Source organism: Cotesia glomerata, linkage group LG8 (genome assembly GCF_020080835.1).
Source record: "Cotesia glomerata isolate CgM1 linkage group LG8, MPM_Cglom_v2.3, whole genome shotgun sequence".
NCBI classification, from domain to species: Eukaryota; Metazoa; Arthropoda; class Insecta; order Hymenoptera; family Braconidae; genus Cotesia; species Cotesia glomerata.
In genome coordinates this window covers 14939253-14954521 of record NC_058165.1, presented here as the reverse complement: position 1 = coordinate 14954521, position 15269 = coordinate 14939253, and the positions used below count along the sequence as shown (strand labels likewise).

Sequence of the window (15269 nt, the reverse complement as noted above, 5' to 3'; positions counted from 1 at the left end):
ACAGGTATGGACAGGCCTGATCAGATCTGAGCGTATTTAACCCTTCAGGCATGAACAGGTCTGATCAGACATGAACAGGCCTGAGCGTATTTGACGTTTCAGACATGAGCAGGCATGGACAGGCATGACCATGTCTAATTTCAGGCCTGATCATACATGAACAGGCATGACCAGGTCTAATTTCAGGCCTAATCAGGTCTGATCATTTTTTTCTGGGTAGATCTGATCAGACTTCCATAGTCATAGTCATAGATGTGATAAAAATTTTTTCTTTGACGAAAAAAATTTTTTTGTTAATCTCAAAATGTGCAAAATTATTTTTATCATTACGTTTGAATAATTTTGAAATAAAAAATTTGTTACATTTCCTATGGGATGTTTTAGTCTGCTATGCTCCTGCCTAATATTAAAATCATTATAAAATCATTACTTATTTTATTATTTAAATAAATGTGATGTTATAATGAGATTCGGTTAAATAAATAAATTAGGACCATCAAAATATATTATAAAATCAATTTTTATATTATATTTATGATAAACTTATTTGATACGTTGTGTACTTCATAACCAATTGTTGTCACATAAGATAGCAGCACAGCAGGCGGGAACTTCAAGGCAAACGGATATTACCAAAGTTCAACAGCATTGAGCGTGGTTAGTAGTTGGATGAATGACTGCTGGTGTTACAGCCGTACAATTATATGTAATCATTTTTTTTTTATTTTAATTCATTATAGAGAATTGCGTATGGCTCTATCAAGTACTATATCCATAAAATAAACAAAATAATTAATTAAAAGTAACAATGGGCTTTCAGACCTGACCATGTCTGATCAGGCATGGTTATTTTTCATGTCTGATCAGGCTTGAAGACTCATGCCTGTTCATGTCTGATCAGGTCTGATCATTTTTTCCCGGGAAATTTCTTTCCACTTGAGGACATGGAATGCAACTGTAAAACAATTGCAGTAACAGCAAAAATAAACCTGAATATTTGTAGAAAATTAAATTTCTTACGATAACATCGATTATGATTGAAGTCTTTTTAATTTTTGGAATAAATTTGAATTTCGATTTTATGTATTGAAAAATTAGAAAATTAGAAAACAAAATAGTAAAAATTGAAAAAAAGAGCTGAAACTATCAGGGAATTTTTTCTATGAAATTATGAATTATGGAATTTTTTTCATGAAAATTAAATAACGATTTATAACCGAGAGCACTATACATTTAAATTAAAAAAAGAATAAATTTTGAAATAAATAGTCATTGCTCTGTATTAAAAAATAAGTGAAAAATACCCTTCCAAAACTCAGCTTCTCATATAGTTATGTATGATTGTGTATAATTGCTGATAACTATATAAAACAATATATATTTATTAGGGTGTTTCAAAAAAAAAAAAAAATTTTTTTTTTCTTCAATGGTGTTGAAAAGTTGAAAGCACATTCAAAAACAAAAATTTTGGTACCTATGAGAGCCTTTAGTATTGATATTAAGGTTTGCCTCAATACATTTCTAATTTTCCTGTTTAAATAACACGGGAAAATATTTTTTTTTTTATTTTAGAATTTTAATTACTTCGGAATGGCTTGTTTACGCAACATCCCAGAGAAAGGATAAATAGGAAATTTTACGCTCTACAAAAAACGTTTGAAGGTCAAAGTTCCTCAGATCAACCGTTTCAAAGATATCCACGATCAAAAATAACATTAATCAAAATTTTCATATATTTTCCAATAAAACTGCAAAAAAAATCATACTCTATATTTATATTATTTTTTTTTGGAAAATCACTTAAATTCTGTTAATCTGAGACTTTAAACTTTTTTTTTGATTACTTACTCCATACGTAACTCACAAAAAACACAAATACATAAATATAAAGGTTAAAAATATCAAATAAATGATTTTTGGGTCCCCGTGAAAAAATAAATCATATTAAAAAAGTCTCAAAAATGTCGTTTTTTTGAGATCTTAAACGTGACAAAAACTAAGACTGTTTTGAGACTCTTTTAAGACACCGAAACCCAATTCCGAGAGCAGATTTTTAAAATTTAGATCTCAAATTTGTTATGAAAATTAATTTTTAGACATTTTTTAGACGATCTTGCAAGTTTTTAACCACAACATTATTGAGTACGCTCTTTTCAAATTGACTTTAAAATTGTTGAAAAATTGTTATCCGACAATTTTAAGACTTTTCTGAAACGCTTCGTTTTAATGTTCCGGGGCTCTGTCGCTATGAACTCATCTTGAAATAGCCTTTAAAAATTTTTTTTAAATTGTTTTAAAGCTATCTTAAGATGATTTTAAAACTATTTAAAGACGCTCTATAGTAATTTTTCCGGAGCTCTGTCGCTTTGAGCTCATCTTAAAATAGTCTTAAAAAATTTTTTAAAGATTTTTTTAGGACTATTTTAAGATTTTCTCAAGACTATTTTAAGATTTTCTTAAGACTATTTTAAGACGCTCCACAATAATGTTCCGGAGCTTTGTTGCTGTGAGCTCGTCTTAAATTAGTCTTTGAAAATTTTATTAAGATTCTTTAAAGACCATTTTAAAATCCTTTTAACATTATTTAAAGACGCTCTATAATAATTTTCCGGAGCTCTGTCGCTATGAAATCATCTTAAAATAGTCTTAAGAAAATTTTTAAAGATTTAAGCGTCTCAAGGAAGTATTGTGCAAAATCACTTTTCTTACAATATTCTGCAATTTTTGAATACGCGTACTTTTAAGTGTCCTCTATACGAATAAATTTTTTTTAATAGTCCTTGCGGTACTAATTTTCGAAATATTAGCAATTAAAAATCGTATATTCAACATGTATTCCCTAACCTGACCGTAGTTAGAGTAAACATTTCATTGAATAACAACCATTTTTTTCTTAGGATTTTTTTGAAAAACTGAAAATATTTAATTGAAGTTATAACAAGTATTTTTTATCAAAAATAACACAAACGAGCGGTATTCATTTTTTTATAAGAAATGTTTGAAGTTAGTGACTTTCGATATTTTACGTGAGTGGAAGTAAGTGAGCGATAGTCTGTAAAAAGAGGCAGCACTAGTATGTGAGAAAGAAACCAATAGCCATAACCTATTAGTGTCTTTTTCTTGGCGTAATACCTCCTTAAAAGAGTCTTAAAATTGTCGGATAATAATTTTTCAACAATTTCAAAGTCGATTTGAAAAGAGCGTACTCAAAAATGTTGTGGTTAAAAACATGCAAAATCGTCTAAAAAATGTCTAAAAATTAATTTTCATAACAAATTTGAGATCCAAATTTGAAAAATCTGCTCTCGGAATTGGGTTTCGGTGTCTTAAAAGAGTCTCAAAACAGTCTTAGTTTTTGTCACGTTTAAGATCTTAAAATAACGACATTTTTGCGACTTTTTTAATATGACTAGAAAATCGAACGCGCTTTGCGCGCTTCTGTCAAAATGTTTATTATCGACAATTTAATTAATCAATATTTTTACAAATTTTACTCATTAATATTTAACCGTTGCTATGATAACCATTGCCAAAAAAGGTCACCGTAGTAACGAAAAGCGACAACAATGAAAACATTACATCAACTTTTTAATAAAAGTTATGATTATTTTCATGGAAAAAATTCGCCATAGCAACCGTTACCATAGCAACGGTTACTATGGCAACGGTTACCATAGCAACGGTTACCCTACCAACGGTTACTATGGCGACGGTTACCATAGCAACGATTACCATGGCAACGAAAAGCGACAACAATGAAAACATTACATCAACTTTTTACTAAAGGATTTATTTTTTCACGGGGACCCAAAAATCATTTATTTGATATTTTTAACCTTTATATTTATGTATTTGTGTTTTTTGTGAGTTACGTATGGAGTAAGTAATCAAAAAAAAAGTTTAAAGTCTCAGATTAACAGAATTTAAGTGATTTTCCAAAAAAAAATAATATAAATCATCCTCTGAATTCACGTAAGTACTGAACTCACGTCTATTTTTTCGCTCGTCGTTTAGAACACTTTTTCTGCTTTTTTTGCCTTCGGGCTTTTTGTTACAGATATCAGTTGCAAGCGCCTTTTTGCAATCTTCTGAGATTGCTAAAAATTATCAAAATATTTTCAATTTGGAGCTGGAGATCAATTTTTATTTTCCCAAGATATTGTGTTGAGGTTATATTCTATCTGGACGTGATTTTAGTTGATTTTAGTTGATCATTATTCTGTTTAAGTGACTTCAGCCTACAGTGTTACGAAAATCTACTGTCACCGCCACTTGCCAACGTACCGCTAATACCTCATAGGTGTCACTACACATCATAAACTGTTATCTACAAAATTTGACAGCTCGTTGTTTACATTTTCATTCTTATGGCCCTGTTATGATTTGTGTTAGGTGTAAGAGAGCTGTAACTAAATCTGTTTTCTGCAAAATCTGCAAGTCCGCATATCATCCCAGTTGTCACAAAGAAGCACTAAAAACCAAATTACCAAATAGTTGCTGCATTACAGCGTGTATTACGCCTTCATCACCGATTGAATCAACTTCTACTGCTCATATACAGCCCTCACGTTTCAACTTTTAAAGACCGCCCAGTGTTTCTAGTGTTAGTCTGCGAAAATCGACTTTGTCTAGCACATCGACTCAGTCTAGCTTCAAATCGTTAACTTCCTCACCAGGAACACCGCCTATAGTATCTGTAGGAGAGGATTCTGTTTTTTCTCCAACAATCATCTCAAATTCTCCAAAAATGACTGAATCCTCACAGAATAAACCAGATTGGTCTAATTTAAATATGGACGAAAAAATGAATTTGTTGCTTGACATTTCGTTTAAAAACAGTCAACAAATACAAAATTTCTCAGATAGCTTAAGTAAACATAGTGAAGATATAAAGAAGTTGTCTGAGAAATTTGAAATGAGCAACGATAAAATTACCAAGCTATCAGAAGATTTAACTACTGTAAATGGAATATTAGCTGAGGTCTCGGAACAACATGCTTCTTCCGTAAGACAAATCAAGAAACTGACAGATAATGTGTCTTCAAATACCAAGAAATGCGAAGAAAATTTCAATTCTATTGTGTCTCTAAATTCTAAAATGGATTCGCTTATAATTGTACCTAATGCTCATCAACAACTTGATTCTTCTTCTTCGTCTCAATTATTGGTTTCTGGTGTTCCTGAGACAGTGGTGTCTGAATTATCATCTTCGACAATTATAAAACAAATTCTGGATAAACTTGAGCTTTCTAACCTTGAAAACGACATCCTGAACATTCGGATATTAAAAGGAAAGAATGATCATTCAAGAAAATCATCATTCACTTCATTTATTGTCAATCTTAAATCACCGCAAATCCGTGATCATATTATTGATACCAAACGTCGCTCACAGAAGCTGTTAGTTAAAGATACTTTCAAGATTAATGGTATTTCTGCATTTGGAGGACAAGTCTTCATAAATGAATTCTTGCAAACGGAAACCTATAAACTTTTAAAGCTTACCAAAGCAAGAGCCAGAGAAATAAGCTACAAATATGCATGGGTATATAAAAGCATTGTTTATATAAAGAAGAACGATGATTCAGGAAAAATTGTCATTCATACTGTTGATGATTTAAATAAATTAGAATAGCCATAATTAAACCAGCCTACTATTTCTCCTACTACTCTCAAATTACTAAGTCTTAATATTAATAGTTATTTAGCTCATGCAGCTGAATTTGAGCATCTAGTTGCTGAAACACAGCCTCATATAATTTGTGTGATTTCTACGTGATTTATTTATTGAAGAAGACCCTGTTATCAGACGATCACAAAGAATAGCCAGCAGAAATAATAATGTCACTTTTAAAATACCCAACTTTGTTACCACAATCTACGAGCATTCGTTTGTTATATCAGCTATACGGTTCTGGCAAGATCTACCTCCTGAAATTACAAATTCTCTTGGTCTAGAATCCTTCAAAACAAAAGTATTTGATTTTCTTATAAATCTCGAACAATGACAAAATAGTGAGCTGGTTAATAAGTTTAATATGTTTAAAAACATTATGTCCATTTGAACATTATATAAATTCTATATTTTATACTATCATGCAAATTTCATATTTCCATTATGTATATATTAGCTGTACTTATGTGAATTATAATTTTATGTATATCATTTTTGCCATTCGGCTTTGTGCCTTGGCATTTACACCAAATAAATAAATAAATAAATAAATAAATAAATATAGAGTATGATTTTTTTTGCAGTTTTATTGGAAAATATATGAAAATTATGATTAATGTTATTTTTGATCGCGGATATCTTTGAAACGGTTAATCTGAGGAACTTTGACCTTCAAACGTTTTTTGTAGAGCGTAAAATTTCCTATTTATCCTTTCTCTGGGATGTTGCGTAAACAAGCCATTCCGAAGTAATTAAAATTCTAAAATAAAAAAAAATATTTTCCCGTGTTATTTAAATAGGAAAATTAGAAATGTATTGAGGCAAACCTTAATATCAATACTAAAGGCTCTCATAGGTACCAAAATTTTTGTTTTTGAATGTACTTTCAACTTTTCAACACCATTGAAGAAAAAAATTTTTTTTTTTTTTTTTTTTAAACACCCTAATATTTATATATCATTGTATATAATCATGTATATTGTGTATCCATCGTAAATATATTGTATTTTCACTGTGGATCCATGACATCAACACAGTGCAACTATGGTGAATTGACCGTGGATTCGATATGTAATGAACGTGGATCCAGTGTGGAATCGCGGTGGTTATTTATTGTGTTTTCATCGTGGATTTGGTGTGTAAACGCCGTAAGTCTAACGGAAAACAACTGTGGAAACACCGTGGAAACTGCGCAGATTACACGGTGTTCCCACAAACACAGTGTTTCCACGGTGAACTCAAGGTTGCGAGGGGCAGTAAAAAGTTTGAATAAAATATTTTATTTTTTATATTAAAGAAAAAATTGTTGAAAATAGGCCATTTTTTCCCGGAGAAAACCCATGAAACCCTTTAAAAGATCGTAATCGACTAAGCATTCTCGCTCGCACTTACAGCGGACTTTTAATGTGTCTGGCAAGATGTAAAAACCATTAAAATTGTCCGACTATTGAGGTAACATTTTTTTATGGGTCCCCAAGTAACATATATAAAATTTAGCTTTTATACTATAACGAAAGTATAATTATAATTTATTAAAGTTTAGGGGTGTCTGGCAGGGGGTAGTAATTGTCATAAGTGTCCGGCAATGGACGACGAAATTTCTAAAGTTATTCCAAAGAAAATATAAAAAATTGAGCTTTTTACTTTAACGAATTTTAGGTACTATTTTATACACCTTTACTATCTGTTATCTGCCCAAGTAATCACAACTTAAACTCTATAGTTGCTGGTCGTTCTTACCTGTATAGGGGACATGCACAGAAAAACTTTCAGCTTTTATAAAATAACGAAGATCTGGCCGTCGTGGGCTCTTGGGCTGCATCTTTAACTTTTAAGCACGAATTTTGAAAATATCTTTTAAATTTATTATTATTAAATTTTTATTTTTAATAAATTATCAATTTTCAGGCATCAAGTTGCGTGGTGGAGGTCCAAGTGCGTAGCATTAGAGCACGAAAATCTGGTTCTAAAAAATAAAATCCGTGAGATCATCAATAATTGCAATCACAATCATGTCAATTATCAGCATCAACAAGTTCATAATCATGAAAATAGATTAGGAGAGCTAGAAAATGCTGGACGTTCAGAGTTCAATCAAGAACCATATCAGTATCAAAATCAGAATAATTTTTATCAACAAGTTGAAGAAGAAGAAGTAGAAGAAAATAATGAAGAGATAGAGCTAGAGTTTGAGATTGACGAAGGAATGATGAAGTTCCTGGAGCAAAGTGCTCGGCATAAAGAGGAGCTGAAGCGAAAACGGGAGTTGGAATCTGAGGAAGCCCAGGTCACTTGGGTGTCTCATGAAAACGACGATAAGATCAAGTTAGAAGAAACTACGCTGCTGTATGGAAAGGACAAGTCCAAGATCATTGCCATCGAAACGAGGATGCAAGTGGAGGTTGATCAGTACAAAACTCAACACCAGCCGGAATACTGGCCCATTATTCCCCTTAAGTTGTAATTAAATAATAATATAAATTTGTAAGTGATGATTTTTATCAGAACAATAAAATGTCTGAATTTATAAGACTTGTTTTATTGAAATTGTAATTTATTGTGATTATTGAAAAAAATTGACAATTTTCTGAATTTAAGCCTCCGGTAAGACTTCTAAGTTGTTCTTTTGTGTATTTGTACTCATTTATTTTAATAATTATTCATTTCTTCACAGAGTTGTATGTGAAGGATTATCAATCGTGCAATTTAAGAACTTAGAAATAATAATAGTATATTACACTATTAGGGCAGAAAGTTTGAGATTTCTGCACTGCGCGCCATGACGCCCGAGGTGTAGCCGAGTGTGTGTGTGTGTGTGTGTGTGTGTGTGTGTGTGTGTGTGTGTGTGTGTGTGTAAACCTCTTATAACTTTTGAACGGCTTGACCGATTTAATCGCAGTTGGTGTCATTCGAAAGGCCTTTGCCAAACTTAGATTTCCGGTAAGTTGGAACCGATTCGGACCAGTAGATTTCAAGAAATTGCAAAAAAAGTGAAAAAAAAAGTTGTTTTTTTTTTCATTTTTTTTTAAATATCTCCAAATTGGCTGAACCGATCGACCTCAAAAACTAATCAGCTCTTTCCTGGTTAAAAATATTGATTGAAAAGGATTAAAAATGATGAAATTTGAATACTTTTGAATACTTTCAATTCTTTTTCATGTATATGGGTCATTCCACCAAATAAGAACATTTTTACGGGGCGACCCTCGCGGATTATGTTCAAAATTTATGGAGGTGTTCTCTATAATAAGAAATAAATTCCCCACAAGTTTCAGCCCTTAATATGCAGCGGTTCAGGAGTTATGATTTTTTGAAATTTTGAAAAAAAAAATTTTTTAACTTTTTTATTAATTTTCCTGATGAGGAAAACTTTTATATTAAAATCCATGAAAGATCTTATCTTGCGGGAAAAATTCTCAGCTTTTGAATGAAAATATCAATTTTATCATAAACACATCAGAAGACCCTTTAAAATCCAATTAAAGTGGAAAAATTGATTTTTCTCGGTGTGCGCTGCAAGGTACATCGAATTTGACTTTTTTTTCTGAATGATCAGAGTTTTTTATACAAAATATATGGTTTTCACGATGTGCATATTTTTTGTTCAATCACAATTAAATTAAATGTAAAATCTTTATAATTAAAATATTTTTATTTTTGAACTTTTTTCAGATGTTGATACAGTTTTAATAAAATCATATCCAATTTCGTCATTTATCGGTAAAAGTGTGTAATGCCTGTGTACCCTTTACTGTTTTTGATGAAGAATATCGTACGTTTAACACATTTTTTCTGTCTAAATAATCATCATTCGTTATGAAAGTAAAATCAACGCCTGTTTAAATTTATGATTGCCTAGGAATGAAAATCTTGTGGTGTCAGTATATGTTTTTTATTTTCCATTTGTAATGAAGCTCTAGCAGTATGTCGTTTTACTGAACCTGCAAGCCTGTCGCATGGTACTTTGCCATGGGCAGTCGCAAAAAAATGCCACTCAGCGATGATTCTAAAGTCAGCATAATGATAACATAAATTAGTAAATGTTTTTTTATTTTTAAATTGCTGAGGTGCTCCATCTGAGAAGTAAAAAATCCTTTCAATAACAGAAAATTTTTCTCTTAAAAAAGAAATCAATTGTTCTTGAAATAAATAAATCAAAACTGTTTCATGTTTAAGGCAATCTGAGATACCAACTAAGCTTACATGCTTAATAGTATCATTTTCGTTTTAGTAAACCACCATTGGAAATATAGTAGCTTGGTCATTATTCCAATGATAGCCTTGGGCAGCTTCCTGCACAACAAACGCAGTTTTCTGCAAAGTCAAAAACTACCGCTAATTCACCACTCTTCAAATTTAATTTCGCATTAGAGAAAAACCGACTTTGTATTTTCACTATAAAATCATGTTTTAAAAGTTTCTCAAGTTGCGTCGTTAAGGTATCATAAAGTCATCGGAATCTGAAATAACGTTTACTATGGTACATCGATCGGTTGATGTCCACATTTTAAATTCGATTTCATTTATGTGACGTCTGCTAAAATTCAAAATTTTTTGTTTATTTTTAAATATATGTAACTTCTTATTTTTAGTATACAATTTGTCATACCCTTGAAGTCTGTAGAAGATAAATCTGGCCTATCTTTCCCACGATTTGATGACACTCACACAAGTTACCCGGATCTCTTTGTATCTATCAGAATTTAACGACTTTGTTTTTCTAACTTTCAAATTTGTAATATGGTGAAGTCACCATCACGTTTTCCGCTTAAAGTCGTAAAAGTAAGACCTATAAGGCAATAGTTCAAACTACGCATAGGTTTATCCGGGTTTCGAAAAATCTAGAAACGCGATGATGCAAAATACCCTTGAGCTCTCCCTCAATTTTTGAATTAATTTTCCTATGAGTCCCATACAGACGCCGGTGTCGCTAACCATATATAAACTGCCCGAAAATCATTTTTCAACAGTTCGATTTAGACCAGGATACCACTGGTTAGCTCCGCGTCAATCGGCTCCGGGCATCAAATTCTTCGGAAGCACAAAGTACTCCGTGATACATGAGACAGTGCCTTGCTCGTGGTTAGGCTGCACTTAGTAGCACTAACGTGGTAGATTCATCGGCTATTCGATATATGCCATAATTATATTCCGTTTGTCTTTATTTTTATTATTTTCCGCCGTTGAGCGTCGATTGTTGATTATTCCGCCGTTGAGCGTTGATTTTTCCGCGAGAATCGCGAAGTATATTGTTTTCCGCCGAAGAGCGTCGAGTAGTGTTAGGTTTTTGCGCTTAAAGTCGCGAAGGTTAATTCATTATTTGAAATTATTCAATTTCTCCGTGATACACGAGATCCGGTAATTCGGTAGCGAAAATACCTGAGCGTCGATTGAGTGCTAAGTTTTCCGCGTAAAGTCGCGAAGATTAAAAATAATATCATAATTAGTAAATATTTAATTTCTCCGTGATACACGAGATACGGTATTTCGATAGTGAAATTACCCATAGAAGGTGAAAGGGCCCATTAAATTTGAGCCTCTCTACAGACTTCCAGGGTAAGCCCAAAACATTATCTACTTTTAAGACATTATTATTTTTCTAACATTTGTGTTCCTATTTTTTATCTCTATCTTTATTAACCATTTTATAAACCCAAATTTGTAACACGTTCACTTGTTTTTCTCAGTAAATTCAAACAAATAAACAAGTCGATTCTTTCATTTTTACTTTTTAAAATAAAATAAGATCTCCTTTACAAAATAAAGCAACAACTAAACAATAGAATAGGTTACTCGTGACCGAAGTTAGCGGGATCCATCATCCTTACTCTCTCTAAGTTAATACTTAGAGATAACGTTCGAGCTTGTGTACCGCTCCACACTCCAACGCAATTTTTAATTTAGCTCCCGAACGGACAAAGTGACAACGTTCGGATATTTGAGATTTCTATTTCATATTCCTTGCGCCCATCACTCACTCCGTTCGTGACATTTACATCAGATTCTTTAAACGATGAATGAAAGTAATTAATGATTTCTTCATTGTTTGGACATCTATTACAACTTCTGAAGAAGCACGATTCCGTTGGATTATTACAAACCAATTTATTCAATAAATTTTTATAAATTGGTTGAGTTTCCGTAATCCAATCAGTATTTCTCGCAAATTTTGGAAAATTACATCCCACACGGAGAAAAAAATATCGTTAGAAAAAGGATACGTATCGTTATTCTGACTATACGCCGTATAGTCATTTTTTTTAGAGATATACGCTGTATAGCCAATTCAGCTATACAGCGGATCATCAAAATGACGATCCATATCATTATTTTAGCGTTACATTTAGTTAATTCAACTATACAGATCCTCACGTTAACAAAACAGTTGCCTGTTTTGACGAAACTACATATATTGACAAGAGCTATACTCTGTATGCTTAAGTCAAACAAATGGATCCTTAAATCAGCAATCCGGATCGTTATTTTAAGGAAATGTCATTTGAGGATACTTTGGATAGTCATTTTAACAATATTTTTTTTTCTGTGTAAATAAGAAAATGAAATCGTAGTTGTGAGTGCCATCTGCATCGTATAAACTCAATTTTTTAACGAGCAGTTTGAAATTTTAAATATTTAACAGAAAATTATTTTACTATCCCGAATAATCGTATAACACTTAGCGGATATAACGTTTAATTCAATTGTGATTGAGCAAAAAATATGCACATCGTAAAAACCATATATTTTGTGTAAAAAACTCTGATCTTTCAGAAAAAAAAGTCAAATTGGATGTACCTTGCACTGCACACCGAGAAAAATAAATTTTTCCACTTTGGATTTTAAAGGGTCTTTTGATGTGATTATGAAAAAATGGATATTTTCATTCAAAAGTTGAGAATTTTTCCCACAAGATAAGATTTTTCGTGGATTTAAATAAAAAAGTTTTCCTCATCAGAAAAATTAATAAAAAAGTTAAAAAAATTTTTTTTTCAAAATTTCAAAAAATCATAACTCCAGAACCGCTGCATATTAAGGGCTGAAACTTGTAAGGAATTTATTTCTTATTATAGAGAACACATCCATAAATTTTAAACATAATCCGCGAGGGTCGCCCCGTCAAAATATTCTTATTTGGTGGAATGACCCATATATAGATATACAGTTTACATGGGGTGACTGATTCCCAATACTTTTCAATCAATATTTTTAATCAAGGTTAACCTTAAAAACCTGCATCGATCGCCACGAAAAGCGTCAGAATCGGTTGATGCGTTCGTGAGATATTTTTGTCGAAAAAAATCGAAAAAAGTGTTTTTTTGTAATAACTCCGAAATTTTTCATTAGATCAATTTTTTTGTTTAAAATTATTTATAGAGCTCAAAAAACTACATCGATTGCCGCTAACCGCGTGCAAATCGGTTAATTCATTCAAAAGTTATAGCAGTTTGAAAATTTATAAAATCGTGTTTTATCGAACTTTGATAAGATTTTTGAGCTCGAAGAGCTCAAAAGCATAGGAAAGCTATCCCTTTCACCTCGGAGAGCTCAAAATAACACATAGGCTGTAGTTTTGAGCTCGAAGAGCTCAAAAACATCATAAATGCAATTTTAAGCGCTTAGGTACGAAATGAGCGGGAAGTTGCAGGGATGGCCTTCAGGGACAACCTTTTTCCTAATTTATTTTTTCTTTTTTTTCTATTTTTAATTATTTAATGTCTTTTTTTAATTATCAAGCTTACATCGGTGACCGGGGGATGGAACTTGGGTACGTTGGGAGTTCTTGCGGCTAAGGCCGAGTTATCGGTGGAAAACTATACCACCATTAATCCTGTACCCCTTTGAATAGGGACATAGTAAATGATTATTTGGGAAAACCGCAGAAAAATCTCGGTTAGGTACAGGCGACCAAAAAACGGCCCGATATCGCTGAAAAACGTTAAAACAAAATTCTCGGTTTTAACGGGAATCGAAGCCTTGCTTCGACAGTTCCAAATCAAGCATTGTGTTCATAATCTTGATGGGAATCATGCGCGTGGTCGTGTAAGACAATTTTCCGATATATCGCTAAATCTTGCTTTATATTGCGCTGACGGTCCCACTGGATATTGCCTTGAATTATTTTGCTATTTAGCAAAATCTCCAGTAACACGGTCAGCAGAATCACTAGCAAGATATTTAGTAAAACGGTCTGTAATATAGTGAACGAGGTAATCAGTACGACGTTCAGTGACATAAACAGTAAGATGTTCAGTATGATTACCAGTTAAACAATCAGAAAGAAACTTAAACATGGCGATCAGCAGGATGATCAATATGATCTTCAGCGAGAAAAAAATTAAAATCACTAGCAAATTTTTAGCAAAGCGGTTCACCAGATGAAAACTTTACCTTTTCCAGTAAATGTATTTCGTCTAATGCTAATAGTAAGGTTATGTATTTATTACTTTTCACAAAATGATCAATGCAAACAATTTTCAATAAATTATTAATCTACAATTTATTTTTTTAAAAATGTTAAAACTGTTTTTTCGGATTCTTCACTCGGCAGTTGTCAAACATTCGAGGCGTTATCTCTCCGAGTCCATCGAAAACTCGATTTCGTAAATCATCAATATCATCTTCGCAGGACTTCAGATTTTGGTCAGAGAACTGTAAGAGCAGTAAGCACCACTTTTTCGTCATAATAAGCTAAACAGTGAATTGTCGGATACCTTCAAGTATCACTGATTTTTAGTTTTTGTTATAAACTTTTATGTTGGTCCTCATCGATCGTATATCGTCATTCAGTAGATAATATTGATTGAAAAGTATTAGGAATCACACACACACACACACACACACACACACACACTGTGACCCACTGGGAGTGACCGGAACCTCGTGTCGTAGTTTCCGACGATGCAGGCCACAGCTGATGTGAGCTTGCTCTGCCGAGGTGTAAGTTGCAGCAGTGGATCAGGAGCCAGCCACTTCGGGCCTTGATCAGAAAGTACGCAGTGAGTGTTAGAGATCGGAATCTTCACCGCTCCGAGCGAGTCTAGTCCGTCCGTGTATTCCGGGGCTGGCTAAGTGTCGGCTAGGCCTCAGGGAACTGGGGTAGGAGTACTATCTCAAAGGGTACACCCGTTCCTAGTTATGACAACCCGCTCCACTCCGTACGATGCGCTGGTGAATTTAAAAGTATGAGTAAAATTCAGGAAAACAACAATAGTGAAAACGGGCCTCATGCCCAACAAGCAGCGATTGAAGCAAGCGCTGAAATGAAGCGGTCGCAAGCGTTTGAACGCCTTGAAAAGCTGACCAGTGAGCTAAATGACTTCATCCAATCTAAGGTCAATATCCACAAGGAGATTAAGACCAAGACGACCAGCGTAGCCAATGCCCTCCAGAGATTCAAGAAACTTGATGAAGAATGGTGTTTAACAGTACGACGCACTTCTCGCACTACACCGGAGAGAAGCATTCAAGCAACTATCGTCAATGAAGAGGCAATGGACACTGGAGCCGAAGGTGACGGTGAATCAGTCGCGGAAGACAGAATCAGAACTAGCAGCAAGTCAACTAAGAGAAAAGATCGATCTTCTCCCGACCCAAC

General features: G+C 33.0%; 1 protein-coding gene across 1 annotated transcript in view; it reads left to right on the top strand.

Moving 5' to 3' along the window:
- Positions 1–8201, top strand: part of LOC123270346 (gem-associated protein 8-like) — a 30013-nt gene extending 21812 nt beyond the window's left edge. The window contains exon 2 of the mRNA XM_044736345.1: positions 7583–8201. Within this exon, the coding sequence (XP_044592280.1) occupies positions 7583–8138 (556 nt within the window). The 3' untranslated portion in view covers positions 8139–8201. The remainder of the gene's footprint in view (positions 1–7582) is intronic.
- Positions 8202–15269: the final 7068 nt, after the last annotated feature.